This window comes from Salvelinus alpinus, chromosome 25 (assembly GCF_045679555.1).
Source record: "Salvelinus alpinus chromosome 25, SLU_Salpinus.1, whole genome shotgun sequence".
NCBI classification, from domain to species: Eukaryota; Metazoa; Chordata; class Actinopteri; order Salmoniformes; family Salmonidae; genus Salvelinus; species Salvelinus alpinus.
In genome coordinates, this window is record NC_092110.1 from 36,592,543 (window position 1) to 36,609,856 (window position 17,314).

The 17,314-nt window shown below is 40.0% G+C and overlaps 1 protein-coding gene across 1 annotated transcript; it reads left to right on the forward strand.

Moving 5' to 3' along the window:
• The first annotated feature begins 8,925 nt into the window (after positions 1–8,925).
• LOC139553874 (uncharacterized) lies at positions 8,926–15,507 on the forward strand. Its single transcript, XM_071366627.1, has 5 exons — positions 8,926–9,043; positions 10,125–10,418; positions 10,537–10,794; positions 14,640–14,800; positions 14,895–15,507. The coding sequence occupies exons 1-5, from the start codon at positions 8,995–8,997 to the stop codon at positions 14,925–14,927; spliced, it is 795 nt and encodes a 264-aa protein (XP_071222728.1). The 5' UTR covers positions 8,926–8,994; the 3' UTR covers positions 14,928–15,507.
• The last annotated feature ends 1,807 nt before the right edge of the window (positions 15,508–17,314 follow it).

The window sequence follows — 17,314 nt, forward strand, 5'->3', positions numbered from 1 at the left end:
TATCATGAGCATACAACTCCAAGCTAGAAGCATCAGAACACCCAGAGAGGCAGTTCCAACCCTAGCCATGACTGGGAGAAGTGTCCAGAACAAGAAAGCAATATATTCCACAGTACACCAGACCACAGCAAAACATGAACAACAGTCCAAACATAGCTGAGGGCAATTGAGCAAAATGTCCACTAGATGACAGCAAATGGACCCATCACGACCCTACAGGAAGGGTGAGAAATCCATATCTTCATTTAAACCAGGGTACTTAGTGGCCTGTAGTTTGTAAATCCAAAAACTTTCCCTTTGGTCTAACGCCCAAAATGTTGACATGGAGATTCATAATACTGTACCCAAACATCACTTTACGTATTGTAAGTTAAAAAAAAAATTAAAAAAAATAACTAGACATTGTCTCTTCGCCTAGCTGGATCTGGCCAGAGAATTTCATCAACATCGCAGGCAATGTTGTCATTAGCAAGACACCTTGGAAAGAAACGTCTTGAATGACGAATCCATCCTTGCATTGCTGCTACCTCCATCTGGTCACAGGCCTCCTCCATGGCTTGGATGAGGGGTACCTCAGCCTGGAGACGGAGATCATATACCTTCCACCGCCATGCCGAGAAACTCTTCTATAGGGTTGAGGAATGGAGAGTATGGTGGAAGATATAGGACGGTGAAATGTGGATGTTGCTGAAACCAGTTCTGAACCAGAGCAGAGCGGTGGAAAGACACATTGTCCCAGACAACAATGTATTGCATATGATCGATTTGATTTGCTGCTGTTATGTTGTGCAATTGGTCCAAGAATGTAAGTATGAGTGCTGTGTTGTAAGGGCCCATATGGGCATGGCGGTGGAGGACCCCATTCTGTGTAATGGCTGCACAGAGTGTTATATTACCCCCACGTTGCCCTGGGACATTGACTATAGCCCTGTGGCCAATGATGTTTCTTCCCCTCCTTCGTGTTCTCGTCAGGTTGAACCCAGCCTCATCTACGTAAATTAACTCATGCTGGATCTCCTCTCCATCCATTCGTAAAACTCTGAAAAACAGTGTCAGGCAAAATTGTGTAGTTCAGTGTAGATCTAGTATACATATTACAGTACAGTAAAAGATTATGAGACAGTATGCAAGATCACACTGCTAAAGTGAATACATACCTCTGCATAATCATGCCGCAGTCGTTTCACCCTTTCGGAATTGCGTTCGAAAGGCACTCGATAAATTTGCTTCATTTGAATATGTTTTTTTTTTAGGATGCGTGCCAGTGTTGATGTTGAGACCTGATGGATATCGTTGAAAATGGCGTGGTTATTTACAATGTTAGCTTGGAGCTGCTTGAGTGTTATAGCATTGTTGGCCAAAACCATGTTTACTATCTCCCTCTCTTGCTGTTCTGTGAACATAGGAGGCCTTCCCCCTTGTCGTCCCTGACCCTCAATCCTATGTAGAAAAAAAAAACAGTATACAATAGTACAGTAATTTCACAGGAAAAGGTAACAGAAGTGCTGATAGTGCATAGAATACAGTACTGTAAGCAGTTACTGAAACCGTGCAGATGTTTTTGATATGATGATATTTTTACAATACCTATTTTCCAGTCGAAATGTTCTCATCACACTTGCCACTGTATATCGGCTTAGATTTGGCTGTACTCGCAGTCCAGCCTCCCTCAGCGTCAGGCCGTGGTTGACAACGTGGTCAACCAGTGTTGCGCGGATCTTATTTGTCAGATTCGGTCCTCTTTGAGCACCTTCTTGTCTTCCTCGTCCTCCTCGTCTTACTCTTTCTCTGACTCTTTCCATTGTGCTTGAAGACCGATGAACTCACCTGCTGCTTTTTATAGTGCTTATACACCTGATTGGTGTGTCTACAATTAAGCAAACGAGTGTTTGCACACCTGATGACTGTGTTGAACCAATTGGTTGGACGGTGTGGTAATTTGACAGTCAGTGCTTTGGTATTGCAAGGACGTAACTTCATGATAGAGTTTTGTGTGTAATGTATGTTAAGTGTGTTTAGTGTTTTGCAAATCACTGTGTGTAGAGTTTTGCAACAAGTGTGAGGTTGACAATGTGCTTATAGTTGTGCAAATATGGGCTGATGTTTTGCTTCTTGAGTGTAAGGTTTTGCTAATAGTGTACTACTTTTAATTTTAGTGTGTAAGCAATCCAAAAAAACTGTAATACACAGAGAAAGGTTATCATTGTTATAGTCCACCTTCTCCTTGTATTTAGGAGAGATCTCTTTGTCTCCAAATATTACATCACTGTCCTTCATCCATTTAAGTCCTTTGATCGTCTCAGGAGGTTCTGCAACAGCCAGACATATTGAACCCCCCTTCAACCCATACTGGTCCACTAAAGGTTCTGCCCTGATTCCTAATGAGAGAGGACCAAGATCACATTTACCATTTCACTGACAGTCATTAATGTACAGTTGAAGTCGGAAGTTTACATTCACTTAGGTTGGAGTCATTAAAACTTGTTTTTCAACCACTCCACAAATTTCTTGTTAACAAACTATAGTTCTGGCAAGTCGGTTAGGACATCTACTTTGTGCATGACACAAGTAATTTGTCCAACAATTGTTTACAGACAGATTATTTAACTTATAATTCATTGTATCACAATTCCAGAGGGTCAGAAGTTTACATACACTAAGTTGACTGTGCCTTCAAACAGCTTGGAAAATTCCAGAAAAAGATGTCATGGCTTTAGAAGCTTCTGAAAGGCTAATTGACATAATTTGAGTCAATTGGAGGTGTACCTGTGGATGTATTTCAAGGCCTACCTTCAAACTCAGTTCCTCTTTGCTTGACATCATGGGAAAATCAAAAGAAATCAGCCAAGACCTCAGAAATTAAATTGTAGACCTCCACAAGTCTGGTCCAACGCCTGAAGGTACCATGTTCATCTCTACAAACAATAGTACGCAAGTGTCACGTTCTGACCTTAGTTCCTTTTTTATGTCTTTATTTTGGTTTGGTCAGGGCGTGAGTTGGGGTGGGCATTCTATGTTGTTTTTCTATGTTTGTATTTCTGTGTTTGGCCTGGTATGGTTCTCAATCAGAGGCAGCTGTCGATCGTTGTCTCTGATTTAGAATCAGACTTAGGTAGCCTGTTTTCCCACTATGGGTTGTGGGTAGTTGTTTTCTGTGTCTGTGTTTGTCCATACAGAACTGTTTCAGTCTCGGTCATTCTCTTTTTTGTTTTCATTCAAATGGACACTTACCACGCTGCACATTGGTCCGATCTTTCATACTCGTCATCAGACGAGGACGAGTACCGTTAGAGCAAGTATAAAAACCATGGGACCACACAGCCGTCAAACCCCTCTATTTAGGAGACGTTTTCTGCCTCCTCGAGGATACTTTTGTGTGAAAAGTGCAAGTCAATCCAGAACAACAGCAAAGGACCTTGTGAAGATGCTGGAGGAAACGGGTACAAAAGTATCTATATCCACAGTAAAACGAGTCCTATGTTGACATAACCTGAAAAGCCGCTCAGCAAGGAAGAAGCCGCTGCTCCAAAATCGCCATTAAAAAAAGCCAGACTACGGTTTGCAACTTCACACGGGGACAAACATTGTACTTTTTGGAAAAATGTCCTCTGGTCTGATGAAACAAAAATAGAACTGTTTGGCCATAATGACCATAGTTATGTTTGGAGGAAAAAGGGGGAGGCTTGCAAGCCGAAGAACACCATCCCCACAATGAAGCCAGGTGGTGGCAGCATCATGTTGTGGGGGTGCTTTTCTGCAGGAGGGACAGGTGCACCTCACAAAATAGATGGCATCATGAGGGCGGAAAATTATGTGGATATATTGAAGCAACATCTCAAGACATCAGTCAGGAAGTTAAAACATTGGTCGCAAATGTGTCTTCCAAATGGACAATGACCCCAAGAATACTTCCAAAGTTGTGGCAAAATGGCTTAAGGACAACAAAGTCAAGGTATTGGAGTGGCCATCACAATGCCCTGACCTCAATCCTATAGAAAATGTGTGGGCAGAACTGAAAAATCATGTGCAAGCAAGGCCTACAAACCTGACTCAGTTACACCATCTATGTCAGGAGGAATGGGCCAAAATTCACCCAACTTATTGTGGGAAGCTTGTGGAAAGCTACCTGAAACGTTTGACCCAAGTTAAACAATTTAAAGGTAATGCTACCAAATACTATTTGAGTGTATGTAAACTTCTGACCCACTGGGAATGTGTTGAAATAAAAGCTGAAATAAATGATTCTCTCTACTATTATTCTGACATTTCACATTCTTAAAATAAAGTGGTGATCCTAACTGACCTAAAACAGGGAATTTTTACTAGGATTAAATGTCAGGAATTGTCAAAAACTGAGTTTAAATGTATTTGGCTAAGGTGTATGTAAACTTCCGACTACAACTGTACATATTGAGTCAGTACGTCATTTGATGCCTGAAGTCAAAATGTTTCCATTTACCCATGTTATGTGTATACATTATTATTTCTAGAGGTCAAGTCCAAAATCAAAAGAGATTCCTCCACACAATAAAAATAAAAATAATATAATGAATGTTACCTGTGTTGATACCTAGCTATAGAATGAGAAGAAACCTAAGAATATTCATATTCCGTGTGTGTGTGTGTGTGTGTGTGTGTGTGTGTGTGTGTGTGTGTGTGTGTGTGTGTGTGTGTGTGTGTGTGTGTGTGTGTGTGTGTGTGTGTGTGTGTGTGTGTGTGTGTGTGTGTGTGTGTGTGTGTCAAAAGGGATGCAATCGCCCCACCACACTGAGACCACAGAGACCTCTAGTCTGATCATTATTCACATCAAATAAAAAATGTAACATTTAATTTAATTTGTCACATGCGCCGAATACAAAAGGTGTAGACTTTACAGTGAAATGGTTACTTACAAGGCCTAACCAACAAAGCAGTTTAAGAAAAAAAAAAACATTAAAAAAATAAGAATAAGAATAAAAGTAACAAATAATGAAAGCGCTGTAATGACCCTGGAGAAGGTACGGGGAGTCAACATTTATTCAGGAACAGACAGGTAACAAAACAGGAACAGCGTCAGCACGCGCGTAAACAACAACAAACAACAATTAATGCTGAAGCAGGGAACAGAGCAGGGAACCGGACAGATATAGGGAAGGTAATGAGGTGATTATATAGGGAAGGTAACGAGGTGATTATATAGGGAATGTAATGAGGTGATTGAGTCCAGGTGAGTCCAATAATCTCTGATGCGCGTGACGGGGAAGGCAGTTGTGCGTAATGATGGTGGCGCAATGATGGGTATCCTGGTGTAATTGAGCGCCGGGGGAAAGAGCGGGAACAGGCGTGACAAGAGCAGCAGTAAAATAACAATAGCGAGGCGGCTATATACAGAGCGTACCGGTACAGAGTCAATGTGCGGGGGCACCGGTTAGTTGAGGTAATTGAGGTAATATGTTATTAAAGTGACTATGCATAGATGAGGATCTGAGGACCCATGGCAAATCTTTTCAGTCTCCTGAGGGGGAATAGGTTTTGTCGTGCCCTTTTCACGACTGTCTTGGTGTGCTTGGACCATGATAGATTGTTGGTGATGTGGACACCAAGGAACTTGAAGCTCTCAACCTGCTCCACTACAGCCCCGTCAATGAGAATGGGGGCGTGCTCAGTCCTCCTTTTCCTGTAGTCCACAATCATCTCCTTTGTCTTGATCACGTTGAGGGAAAGGTTGTTGTCCTGGCACCACACGGCCAGGTCTCTGACCTCCTCCCTATAGGCTGTCTCGTTGTTGTCGGTGATCAGGCCTACCACTGTTGTGTCATCGTCAAACTTTTTCAGGCTAGGGTCCTTTTTTCTCAATTTCCGCATGACTGACGTGCCGAAAGTAAACTGCCTGCTGCTCAGGCCCAGAAGCCAGGATATGCATATAATTGGTACCATTGGAAAGAAGTTTGTAGAAATGTTAAAATCATGTATGAGAGTATAACACAATAAATATGGTAGGAGAAAATCAACCTGATTTTAATTTTTTTGAGAGCCCAATGGAAAGTATAGGGAAATAATTAAATCTAGCTCCCAATATGCAATTCCTATGGCTTCCACATGGTGTCAGCACTCTATGTTCAAGGTTTCAGGCTTGTTTCTTCCAAAACAAGTAAGAATAATGAGTTTTAGTACTAGGACACACTATTGGAAATTCGTGTATGTGAGCGCGATGAAGACATGACGCACCTGCTAATATCGTTTTCCTATTGAACATACTTCTTTCTGTATGAAATATTATAGTTTGATTACATTTTAGGGTATCTGAGGAGTCAATAGAAATGTATTTTGACTTGTTTTAACAAAGTTCAGGGGTAGATTTGTTGAATTCCTTTCTCTGCATGTTGAACGAGTGAATTACTCAAATCAATGGCGCTAACTAACAGACTTTTTGGGATATAAAGAAGGATTTTATCTAACAAAACGACACTACATGTTATAGCTGGGACCCTTTGGATGACAAATCAGAGGAAGATTTTCAAAAAGTAAGTGAATATTTAATCGCTATTTGTGAATTTATGAAACCTGTGCCGGTGGAAAAATATTTTGATGTGGGGCGCCGTCCTCAAACAATCACATGGCATGCTTTCGCTGTAATGGCTACTGTAAATCGGACAGTGCAGTTATATTAACAAGAATTTAAGCTTTCAACTGATATAAGACACTTGTATGTACATAAATGTTTAATATCCATAACTTTTATGATTATTTACTTTAATTGCACGCCCTCCAGCTTCACCGGAAGTTGTCCCGCTAGCGGGACGCCTAGCCCTAAGAATTAATGATGGTGTTGGAGTCGTGCCTGGCCGTGCAGTCATGAATGAACAGGGAGTACAGGAAGGGACTGAGCACGCACCCCTGAGGGGCCCCCGTGTTGAGGATCAGCGTGGCGGATGTGTTGTTACCTACCCTTACCACCTGGGAGCAGCCCGTCAGGAAGTCCAGGATCCAGTTGCAGAGGGAGGTGTTTAGTCCCAGGGTCCTTAGCTTAGTGATGAGCTTCGTCGGCCCTATGGTGTTGAACGCTGAGCTGTAGTCAATGAATAGCATTCACACATAGGTGTTTCGTTTGTCCAGGTGGGAAAGGGCAGTGTGGAGTGCAATAGAGATTGCATCATCTGTGGATCTGTTAGGGCGGTATGCAAATTGGAGTGGGTCTAGGATTTCTGGGATAATGTATGAAGGGAAGAGCGAGGGAGACGGAGCTAACCAGCACCGTACACATCTGAAATGAATGGTGAAACACAGTTTCTATGGGGATATGGGCATACTGCTTTCCCAAGTTGCCAAACATCTCATTCATATAAACTTTCACGCTCCCATTATTATATTGGTGGAGACTCCACCCCTCACAGTGAGACGACTCCAATTTCTCGCAGCCCTCAAGGTTGAAAGTGATTAAAACTGGACCTGACGTTGTGAATGTAATTGTATGAGTTTTTTATTGTCATGCATGGATTATGTCAATAGCTCATGAAAAGATGAACAGTTTGACATGTGTTGCTGTGTTTTATGTGTAATTGAATTCCCTTTTTAGAGAGACTGGGTCAAATCCGGCTGTTGAGCTGGCCGCTTATCCTCTGTTGTCTTCAAACTGAAATGTACGAATGTGATAATTAGATGACAGAATGTGATAATTAGATGACAGGATGTGATAATTAGATGACAGGATGTGATAATTAGATGACAGAATGTGATAATTAGATGACAGGATGTGATAATTAGATGACAGAATGTGATAATTAGATTACAGAATGTGATAATTATATTACAGAATGTGATAATTATATTACAGAATGTGATAATTAGATGACAAAATGTGATAATTAGATGACAGAATGTGTTAATTATATTACAGAATGTGATAATTAGATGACAGAATGTGATAATTATATTACAGAATGTGATAATTAGAAGACAGAATGTGATAATTAGAAGACAGAATGTGATAATTAGATTACAGAATGTGATAATTAGAAGACAGAATGTGATAATTAAGATGACAGAATGTGATAATTAGATTACACAATGTGATAAGTAGATTACAGAATGTGATAAATAGATTACAGAATGTGATAATTAGATGACAGAATGTGATAATTAGATGACAGAATGTGATAATTAGATGACAGAATGTGATAATTAGATTACAGAATGTGATAATTAGAAGACCGAATGTGATAAATAGATTACAGAATGTGATAATTAGATGACAGAATGTGATAATTAGAAGACAGAATGTGATAATTAAGATGACAGAATGTGATAATTAGATTACACAATGTGATAAGTAGATTACAGAATGTGATAAATAGATTACAGAATGTGATAATTAGATGACAGAATGTGATAATTAGATTACAGAATGTGATAATTAGATGACAGAATGTGATAATTAGATTACAGAATGTGATAATTAGATTACAGAATGTGATAAATAGATTACAGAATGTGATAATTAGATGACAGAATGTGATAATTAGATGACAGAATGTGATAATTATATTACAGAATGTGATAATTAGATGACAGAATGTGATAATTAAATTACAGAATGTGTGTGTGATGTTCCGGCAGAGACACTTAGGGCCTATTACATTTAGTCACATGATAATGGAGTCAGATTGATAAATACATTTAGTTATTCAACATAATTCTAACTAACTACACTATTTCAGATATTAACATATTGAACAATGCTCAGTACAGTGTGTCTGCTTTTAACACATCACTAAGGACTACCTTCAATCAAACCTCCACAACACAAACCACCTAGTTTCTGAACAACCACAAGCTCTTCTATAGGACATGCTTTGTGGGGGAAGGGGAGTTTAGTTAGCCACGGTCTATGTCCTACTCTGACTGAGAGAGCACCTATTTACTTCCTGAAAGGCATACTACTTGTAGTTCACCACCACACGGTCTCATCGTTTCGACATAGACAGGAAGTCAAACTTAATCCATCAATATTTTTAAATGAAAACTCTGTTTCTGCTGCACATCTGTTGGCTGGAAATCATCACAGGTATCTGAACTCTACATAACTTTTACATGTAATGAATTCTAGAGTTAAAGGAGGTATACCTCTTGGACTTGGAGGTAGCTACTGGGAATCCTGTTGTAAGACTAGTTATTCATCCTTTTGGAACACAAGCCATAGATTGGCATAGATGAGATACTTTGAACATGAGTGATCTGAACACAAACCATAGATGAGATACTTAGAACATGAGTGATCTGAACACAAACCATAGATGAGATACTTAGAACATGAGTGATCTGAACACAAACCATAGATGAGATACTTAGAACATGAGTGATCTGAACACAAACCATAGATGAGATACTTAGAACATGAGTGATCTGAACACAAACCATAGATGAGATACTTAGAACATGAGTGATCTGAACACAAACCATAGATGAGATACTTTGAACATGAGTGATCTGAACACAAACCATAGATGAGATACTTAGAACATGAGTGATCTGAACACAAACCATAGATGAGATACTTAGAACATGAGTGATCTGAACACAAACCATAGATGAGATACTTAGAACATGAGTGATCTGAACACAAACCATAGATGAGATACTTAGAACATGAGTGATCTGAACACAAACCATAGATGAGATACTTAGAACATGAGTGATCTGAACACAAACCATAGATGAGATACTTAGAACATGAGTGATCTGAACACAAACCATAGATGAGATACTTAGAACATGAGTGATCTGAACACAAGCCATAGATGAGATACTTAGAACATGAGTGATCTGAACACAAACCATAGATGAGATACTTTACTTAAAAACATATTTGAGTGATCCTTGTTCTTCTTCTTAACACCTTATTAGAGATGGTAAAAGTTGTAACTGTATCACATAAGAATAAATATTTATTTGGTGCAGGCGACTTCCTGGATAATATAACTGTAAACTATGATTACTGGGCAAGAGTTATGTCCTGAGTCTGGTAAAATACTTTTCAAAAGAAGACCTTGGGTTACTGCCGCCCACATCAGGACTGACTTAAATCTTGTCCAACATTCCAGCTAACAATGTTTGATTTCAATGTGAACCTGTTCCTCTCTCATTAGGAATCAGGGCAGAACCTTCAGTGGACCAGTATGGGTTGAAGGGGGGTTCAATATGTCTGGCTGTTGCAGAACCCGAGATTCTCAAGGGACTTAAATGGAAGACGGGCAGTGATATAATAGTTGATGATAAAGAGATCTCTCCTAAATACAAGGAAAAGGTGGATTATAACTGTGTGAACCATTCTCTGTGTATAAAGAATCTGTTGAACACAGACAGTAGAATTTACATGAGAAGTGCAATTAATCAGAGAGACTGGACAGATTCATCTATCACATACAGACTGAAGGTGCTGGGTGAGTTTTGTGATTTGTTTGTGCTGGTAGTCTTCTTTTTGTTTATTTAATACAACTGTAGTCTCTAGACCACTCATGAATGTAGGTATCTCTTTCCCAACTCCATTGGTTCTTATAGATCATGTTCCCAAACCAGTCATGGATGTCACATCTCTCTTCAACACAAGTGTGGGACTCTGTGATGTCACAGTCAACTGTTCAGTTAAAGATGGCTGGATGTTGTCTGTCTGTGGCAGCGGTCAGTGTACACTGTCACAGAAGTTACTGTCTTTGTCTGGGGTCAACATCATCATCTCCAATGGCAACGGGACTATCCAATGCACCAGCAGCAACCACGTCAGCACACAGACCATCTCTCAACCCATGGAGGACATATGTAAGTCCCATTCTAGCATTCATTTCAGGATCTGTGAAGTTAGACGCTGAACCTCATGTTGATATTGTACAGTCATTCTGTAATACCTCTGTCATTGTTTAATACTATATGATACGATATCATACATTGTAAAAATACACTGCTCAAAAAAATAAAGGGAACACTTAAACAACACAATGTAACTCCAAGTCAATCACACTTCTGTGAAATCAAACTGTCCACTTAGGAAGCAACACTGATTGACAATACATTTCACATGCTGTTGTGCAAATGGAATAGACAAAAGGTGGAAATTCTAGGCAATTAGCAAGACACCCCCAATAAAGGAGTGATTCTGCAGGTGGTGACCACAGACCACTTCTCAGTTCCTATGCTTCCTGGCTGATGTTTTGGTCACTTTTGAATGCTGGCGGTGCTTTCACTCTAGTGATAGCATGAGACGGAGTCTACAACCCACACAAGTGGCTCATGTAGTGCAGCTCATCCAGGATGGCACATCAATGCGAGCTGTGGCAAGAAGGTTTGCTGTGTCTGTCAGCGTAGTGTCCAGAGCATGGAGGCGCTACCAGGAGACAGGCCAGTACATCAGGAGACGTGGAGGAGGCCGTAGGAGGGCAACAACCCAGCAGCAGGACTGCTACCTCCGCCTTTGTGCAAGGAGGAGCACTGCCAGAGCCCTGCAAAAGGACCTCCAGCAGGCCACAAATGTGCATGTGTCAGCATATGGTCTCACAAGGGGTCTGAGGATCTCATCTCGGTACCTAATGGCAGTCAGGCTACCTTTGGCGAGCACATGGAGGGCTGTGCGGCCCCACAAAGAAATGCCACCCCACACCATGACTGACCCACCGCCAAACCGGTCATGCTGGAGGATGTTGCAGGCAGCAGAACGTTCTTCACGGCGTCTCCAGACTCTGTCACGTCTGTCACATGTGCTCATGTGCTCAGTGTGAACCTGCTTTCATCTGTGAAGAGCACAGGGCGCCAGTGGCGAATTTGCCAATCTTGGTGTTCTCTGGCAAATGCCAAATGTCCTGCACGGTGTTGGGCTGTAAGCACAACCCCCACCTGTGGACGTCGGGCCCTCATACCACCCTCATGGAGTCTGTTTCTGACGGTTTGAGCAGACACATTTGTGGCCTGCTGGAGGTCATTTTGCAGGGCTCTGGCAGTGCTCCTCCTTGCACAAAGGCGGAGGTAGCGGTCCTGCTGCTGTGTTGTTGCCCTCCTACGGCCTCCTCCACGTCTCCTGATGTACTGGCCTGTCTCCTGGTAGCGCTCCATGCTCTGGACACTACGTTGACAGACACAGCAAACCTTCTTGCCACAGCTCGCATTGATGTGCCATCCTGGATGAGCTGCACTACCTGAGCCACTTGTGTGGGTTGTAGACTCCGTCTCGTGCTACCACTAGAGTGAAAGCACCGCCAGCATTCAAAAGTGACCAAAACATCAGCCAGGAAGCATAGGAACTGAGAAGTGGTCTGTGGTCACCACCTGCAGAACCACTCCTTTATTGGGGGTGTCTTGCTAATTGCCTAGAATTTCCACCTTTTGTCTATTCCATTTGCACAACAGCATGTGAAATTTATTGTCAATCAGTGTTGCTTCCTAAGTGGACAGTTTGATTTCACAGAAGTGTGATTGACTTGGAGTTACATTGTGTTGTTTAAGTGTTCCCTTTATTTTTTTGAGCAGTGTATATCCACAGGATGTCAAAATTATATGCTTAGTATTTTTATTTATTTAGAGCCAGCTCATAAACACCCAATGTTTTGACTAGGTCTTTTTTAGTAATTTCAACAACAAAAACATCCTAGTCAAAACGTTGGGTGTTGATAAACTGGCACTAAATAAATGAAAATCCTAAGCATATAACTCTGATATACTTTGTGTGCTTTTCCCTGTGGATATATTTTTTACATGGACTCTTTTTGGGAATTAGAACCACAAACATCTACTTGGAACAATTTATTATAATCTTGGCTGCAAGGACTTTTGTTTGAACGATATGATACATGTGTATCGCATCCGGCCGTGATTGGGAGTCCCATAGGGTGGCGCACAATTGGCCCAGCATCGTCCGGGTTTGGCCGGGGTAGGCCGTCATTGTAAATAAGAATTTGTTCTTAACCTCTATGGGATCGGTGTCCCCCTGCCTGCTGGACGGTTGAGCTAACGTGTGCTTATGTGATTAGCATGACGTTGTAAGTAACAAGAACATTTCCCAGGACATAGACATGTCTTATATGGGCAGAAAGATAAAATTATTGTTAATCTAACTGCACTGTCCATTTAAAGTAGCTACATACCATGCTATTGTTTGAGGATAGTGCACAACAGCAAAAAAAAATTGTCACGGCAACTGGTTTGATATATTCACCTGTGAAGGCAAATAATGTACTTACATTCAGTAAGCTTTCTCTGATTTGTCATCCTGAGGGTCCCAGATATAAAAATGTAGCATAGTTTTGTTTGATACATTTTTATATTAAAATGTAGGAACTGGGTTCTACAGTTTGAACCTCTACAGTTTGAACCCGCCCATCTAGATGTGTGAAGGTTAGTGTCTGTAGGGAAACTAATTATCCTTAATTTATGACATTCCTGGGAGTGTGTAAACTTGCATTTTTTATTACCATATAATTTTTGTATGTTTTCCATAGTTATGTACTATAAAATGTAACAATTGACCAATTCGGCATATTTGGGCAGACTTGATACAACATTTTGAACAGTAATGCAATGGTTCATTGGATCAGTCTAAAACGTTGCACATACACTGCTGCCATCTAGTGGCCAACATCAAAACTGTGCCTAGACTCCTAAGTGATATAAGGGTCTTTCTCTTGCATTTAAAAGAAGGAACAAAATATAAAATATAAAATGCGTATTTTTTTAAGTGTATTATCTTTTACCAGATCTAATGTGTTATATTCTACTACATTAGTTTCACATTTCCACAAACTTCAAAGTGTTTCTTATCAAATGTTATCAAGAATATGCATGTCCCTGCTTCAGGTCCTGAGCTACAGGCAGTTAGATTTGGGAATGTCATTTATGGCAAAAATTGAAAAACTGACTTGACTAGTAAAATAAAGGTTAAATTAAAAAACGTTTAAAAAAAATGTGTATTAAATTTACCTGCCGTAGAGTAATGTTGACTGTTTTAAACAATGATCATTACATTAGACCAAATGTATTGGTGTAGTATTGTATTGGTGAAATATTGTCTTTTTGACTTTGAGAGGGTAACCCAGATTGTGTGTCCCAGGCAGTGGTGTAAAGTACTTAAGTAAAAATACTTTAAAGTACTACTTAAGTAGTTTTTGGGGGTATCTGTACTATACTTTACTATTTATATGTTTGATAATTTTTACTTTTACTTCACTACATTCCTAAAGAAAAGAATGTACTATTTACTCTATACATTTTCCTGACACCCAATAGTACTCGTTACATTTTGAACGCATAGAGGGACAGGAAAATGGTCCATTCACACACTTATGAAGAGAACATCCCTGGTCATCCCTACTGCCTCTGATCTGGTGGACTCACTAAACACACATGCTTCATTTGTACATGATGTCTGAGTGTTGAAGTGTGCCCCTGGCTGGTTTGCTTAAATGTTGAAATTACTTTTACTTTCGATACTTAATAAGTATATTTCAGCAATTACATTTACTATGATACTTAAGAATATTTAAAAACAAACACTTTTAGACTTCAACACAAGTACTTTTTTTCTGGGTGACTTTCACTTTTACTTTAGTCATCTTCTATTAAGGTATCTTAATTTTTATTAACGTGTGACAATTGGGTATTTTTTCCAACAATGTTCCCAGGTATTGGTGAGAAGGACGCCAAAGCTTCAGCATTATCAGTCAGGACCATTGTGGCCAATATTGTTCGATCAGTGTTTGTCTGTGTTGGATTGGCAGTCACCATAATGGCCATCATCAAGGTCCAAAGATGGATATCCTCAAAAGAAGATGACTCAACTCAGGTACTTCCTGTTAAATGCCTTTTTATTTTATTGGTTTACTTTGTAATCTTTGTTGAATGAAGATTTGATGTTATTGTAATGTCTCATCTTTAAGAAGTCATCGTTGAAGTCGCTGACACTTCAGTGAATGATTCAGCAGAGGTGAGGCCAGAACCACTGGGCCCTTCTGAGGTACAAACACTTTACAGCAATGTGCAGAAACCAGGACAGCAACACTGAATGGACTTCACCCAGTTCACCAGCATTTTATATGATAGACTGTAATACCATGGGACAGAAATGTAAAACATATTTCATGTAGTATTATCTGCAGTGTATTCGCTTAAAGGGAGAGCCGTGTTGGGTCGACTTCCACAGCAACGAAGAGCATTGAAGCATGAGGCTAAACTCTGCATGTTCTGATGTGAAGCACACCATACACATTAACATATACTCTGTGAGTACAACGTCTTGCTCCGCGCTTATCTACAAATTATGTGGTTTATTCTGCTGGTCGTGGCAACGTCATATCGCTATGTCTCAGTTTAATGCAACTTCTGTTTTTGGAATGTTGAATTTCACTTTTTTTGTGTTTTTGGAATGTTGAATGTCAAACTTAAGTTCTTGTTTTTACCCCCCAAAAATGAATAAATGATTAATTAAATCAATTAATTGAAATAAATGATTAATTAAATCAATTAATCGAAATAAATGATTAATTAAATCAATTAATCGAAATAAATGATTAATTAAACCATCACTGTTCAACTTCAAGTTTACACAGTCAATACAATGCGTTGTGGAATTGCTCCACATCCTGTCCAATTAAAAATAGTACCTGTTTCTGAACTTGGCCTTGTGTTTAAGGCTGCTGCCTTGGCACATGTAGATTTCCCTGCCTGTGTTGGTACGAGTCCTGGCACCTACCTACTCTGTACCTCCTTCTCTCTGTCTCCCCTTCATTTTATATGTGTCTCTGTCATTGAAAAACAGTCAAATTCTTTCTGTAAAATACAGGAGAGTCCAATAAAGGAATAGTGCCTAGCAGCTGTGGTTAGAGGAAAAGCTAAATAACTTGGTCACTTTCAATGTACTTGTAGCTACATAATATTTACAAAATACACATAAATTAAGATTTCATTTCCTACTACTCATACTTTATAGTATTTTACACAAACTTGAACACACACAAACATACATTACACACAATAAATTGATGTTATTCTCCATCTATTGGTTAATTCTAAAACTGTGTCTGTATCAGTCTGGATGTGTACATGTGAGACAAAAGGAAGGTGAACAGTAAGAATCTGCTCTCCCACTGGAACAATGTGAATGACTCAGAGGGTGTTGCAACCCAGTATCACAGATTATTGTGAAGTAGACATTTGTGACAGGCACAAGAGAAGTGTATTTTTCATGTGCAGTACACTATTTTGTACACAGAGCATTTCAATCACAGATAAATAACAGTAAGTTATTTAAGACAGAAACGATAGGAGGGAGGATGGTTGGGTGTATAACTCAAACATCTAGCAACCCAGAGGTTATGGGTTTGAATCTCATCATGGATAACTTTAGCATTTTAGCTAATTAGCTACCTTGCAACTAATTACTGTTCTAACGACTCTGGGTTTATAAGCGCGGAAATCGACTCTGCCGCACGAGCATGCTTTTGCGGCACAGTTGATAGCGCGCCGGACCTCGGGCTAGAAGGTCGAGGGTTCGAGACCTGCCCCCTGCTGTTTCATTACAATTGTTTACCTAACAAGTGACGGGGTGACCACCATAGAGATCCTATTAAATAGTCTCATTCCTAACGCTATTGTGACCGCTTTGTTGTTTAATGAATCCTAGATTGCCCTGTTCAAGTCCCACAGAAGAATGAAGTATACTTTTAACATCTCTGTTCCAACAATATACAGGTATCTTCCATCTTCAGAGGAAGGACAAGACACAGTAAAAAGTATCAGGTTATTGGTACAGAGATCAAACATTAGGAAAGTATTTAGACCCCTTCCCTTTTTCTACATTTTGTTACGTTACAGCCTTATTATAAAAATTATTACATAAATTGATTTCCTCATCAATCTTCACACAATACCCCATAACGACAAAGCGAAAACAGGTTTTTCGAAATGTTTGCTAATTTATTCAAAATTAAAAACAGAAATAACTTTTTGACATAAGTATTCAGACCCTTTGCTATGAGACTCGAAATTGAGCTCAGGTGCATCCTGTTTCCACTGATCATCCTTGAGATGTTTCTCCATCTTGATTAGAGCCCACGGTAAGTTCAATTGATTGGACATGATTTGGAAAGATACACACCTGTCTATATAAGGTCTCACAGTTGACAGTGTATGTCAGAGCAAAAACCAGGCCATTAGGTCGAAGGAATTGTCCGTAGAGCTCTGAAACAGGATTGTGTCGAGGCACAGATCTGGGGAAGGGTACCAAAACATTTCTGCAATATTGAAGGTCCCCAACAACACAGTGGCCTCCATCATTCTTAAATGAAAGAAGTTAGGAACC

What these genes read in the sequence shown, in the direction of transcription:
- LOC139553874 (XM_071366627.1), top strand. Translation starts at nt 8,995, where the DNA reads ATGAAAACTCTGTTTCTGCTGCACATCTGTTGGCTGGAAATCATCACA. An exon ending in TTGGCTGGAAATCATCACAG is followed by an intron (nt 9,044 to 10,124) that starts GTATCTGAACTC and finishes CTCTCTCATTAG; the next exon opens with GAATCAGGGCAGAACCTTCA. An exon ending in ATACAGACTGAAGGTGCTGG is followed by an intron (nt 10,419 to 10,536) that starts GTGAGTTTTGTG and finishes TGGTTCTTATAG; the next exon opens with ATCATGTTCCCAAACCAGTC.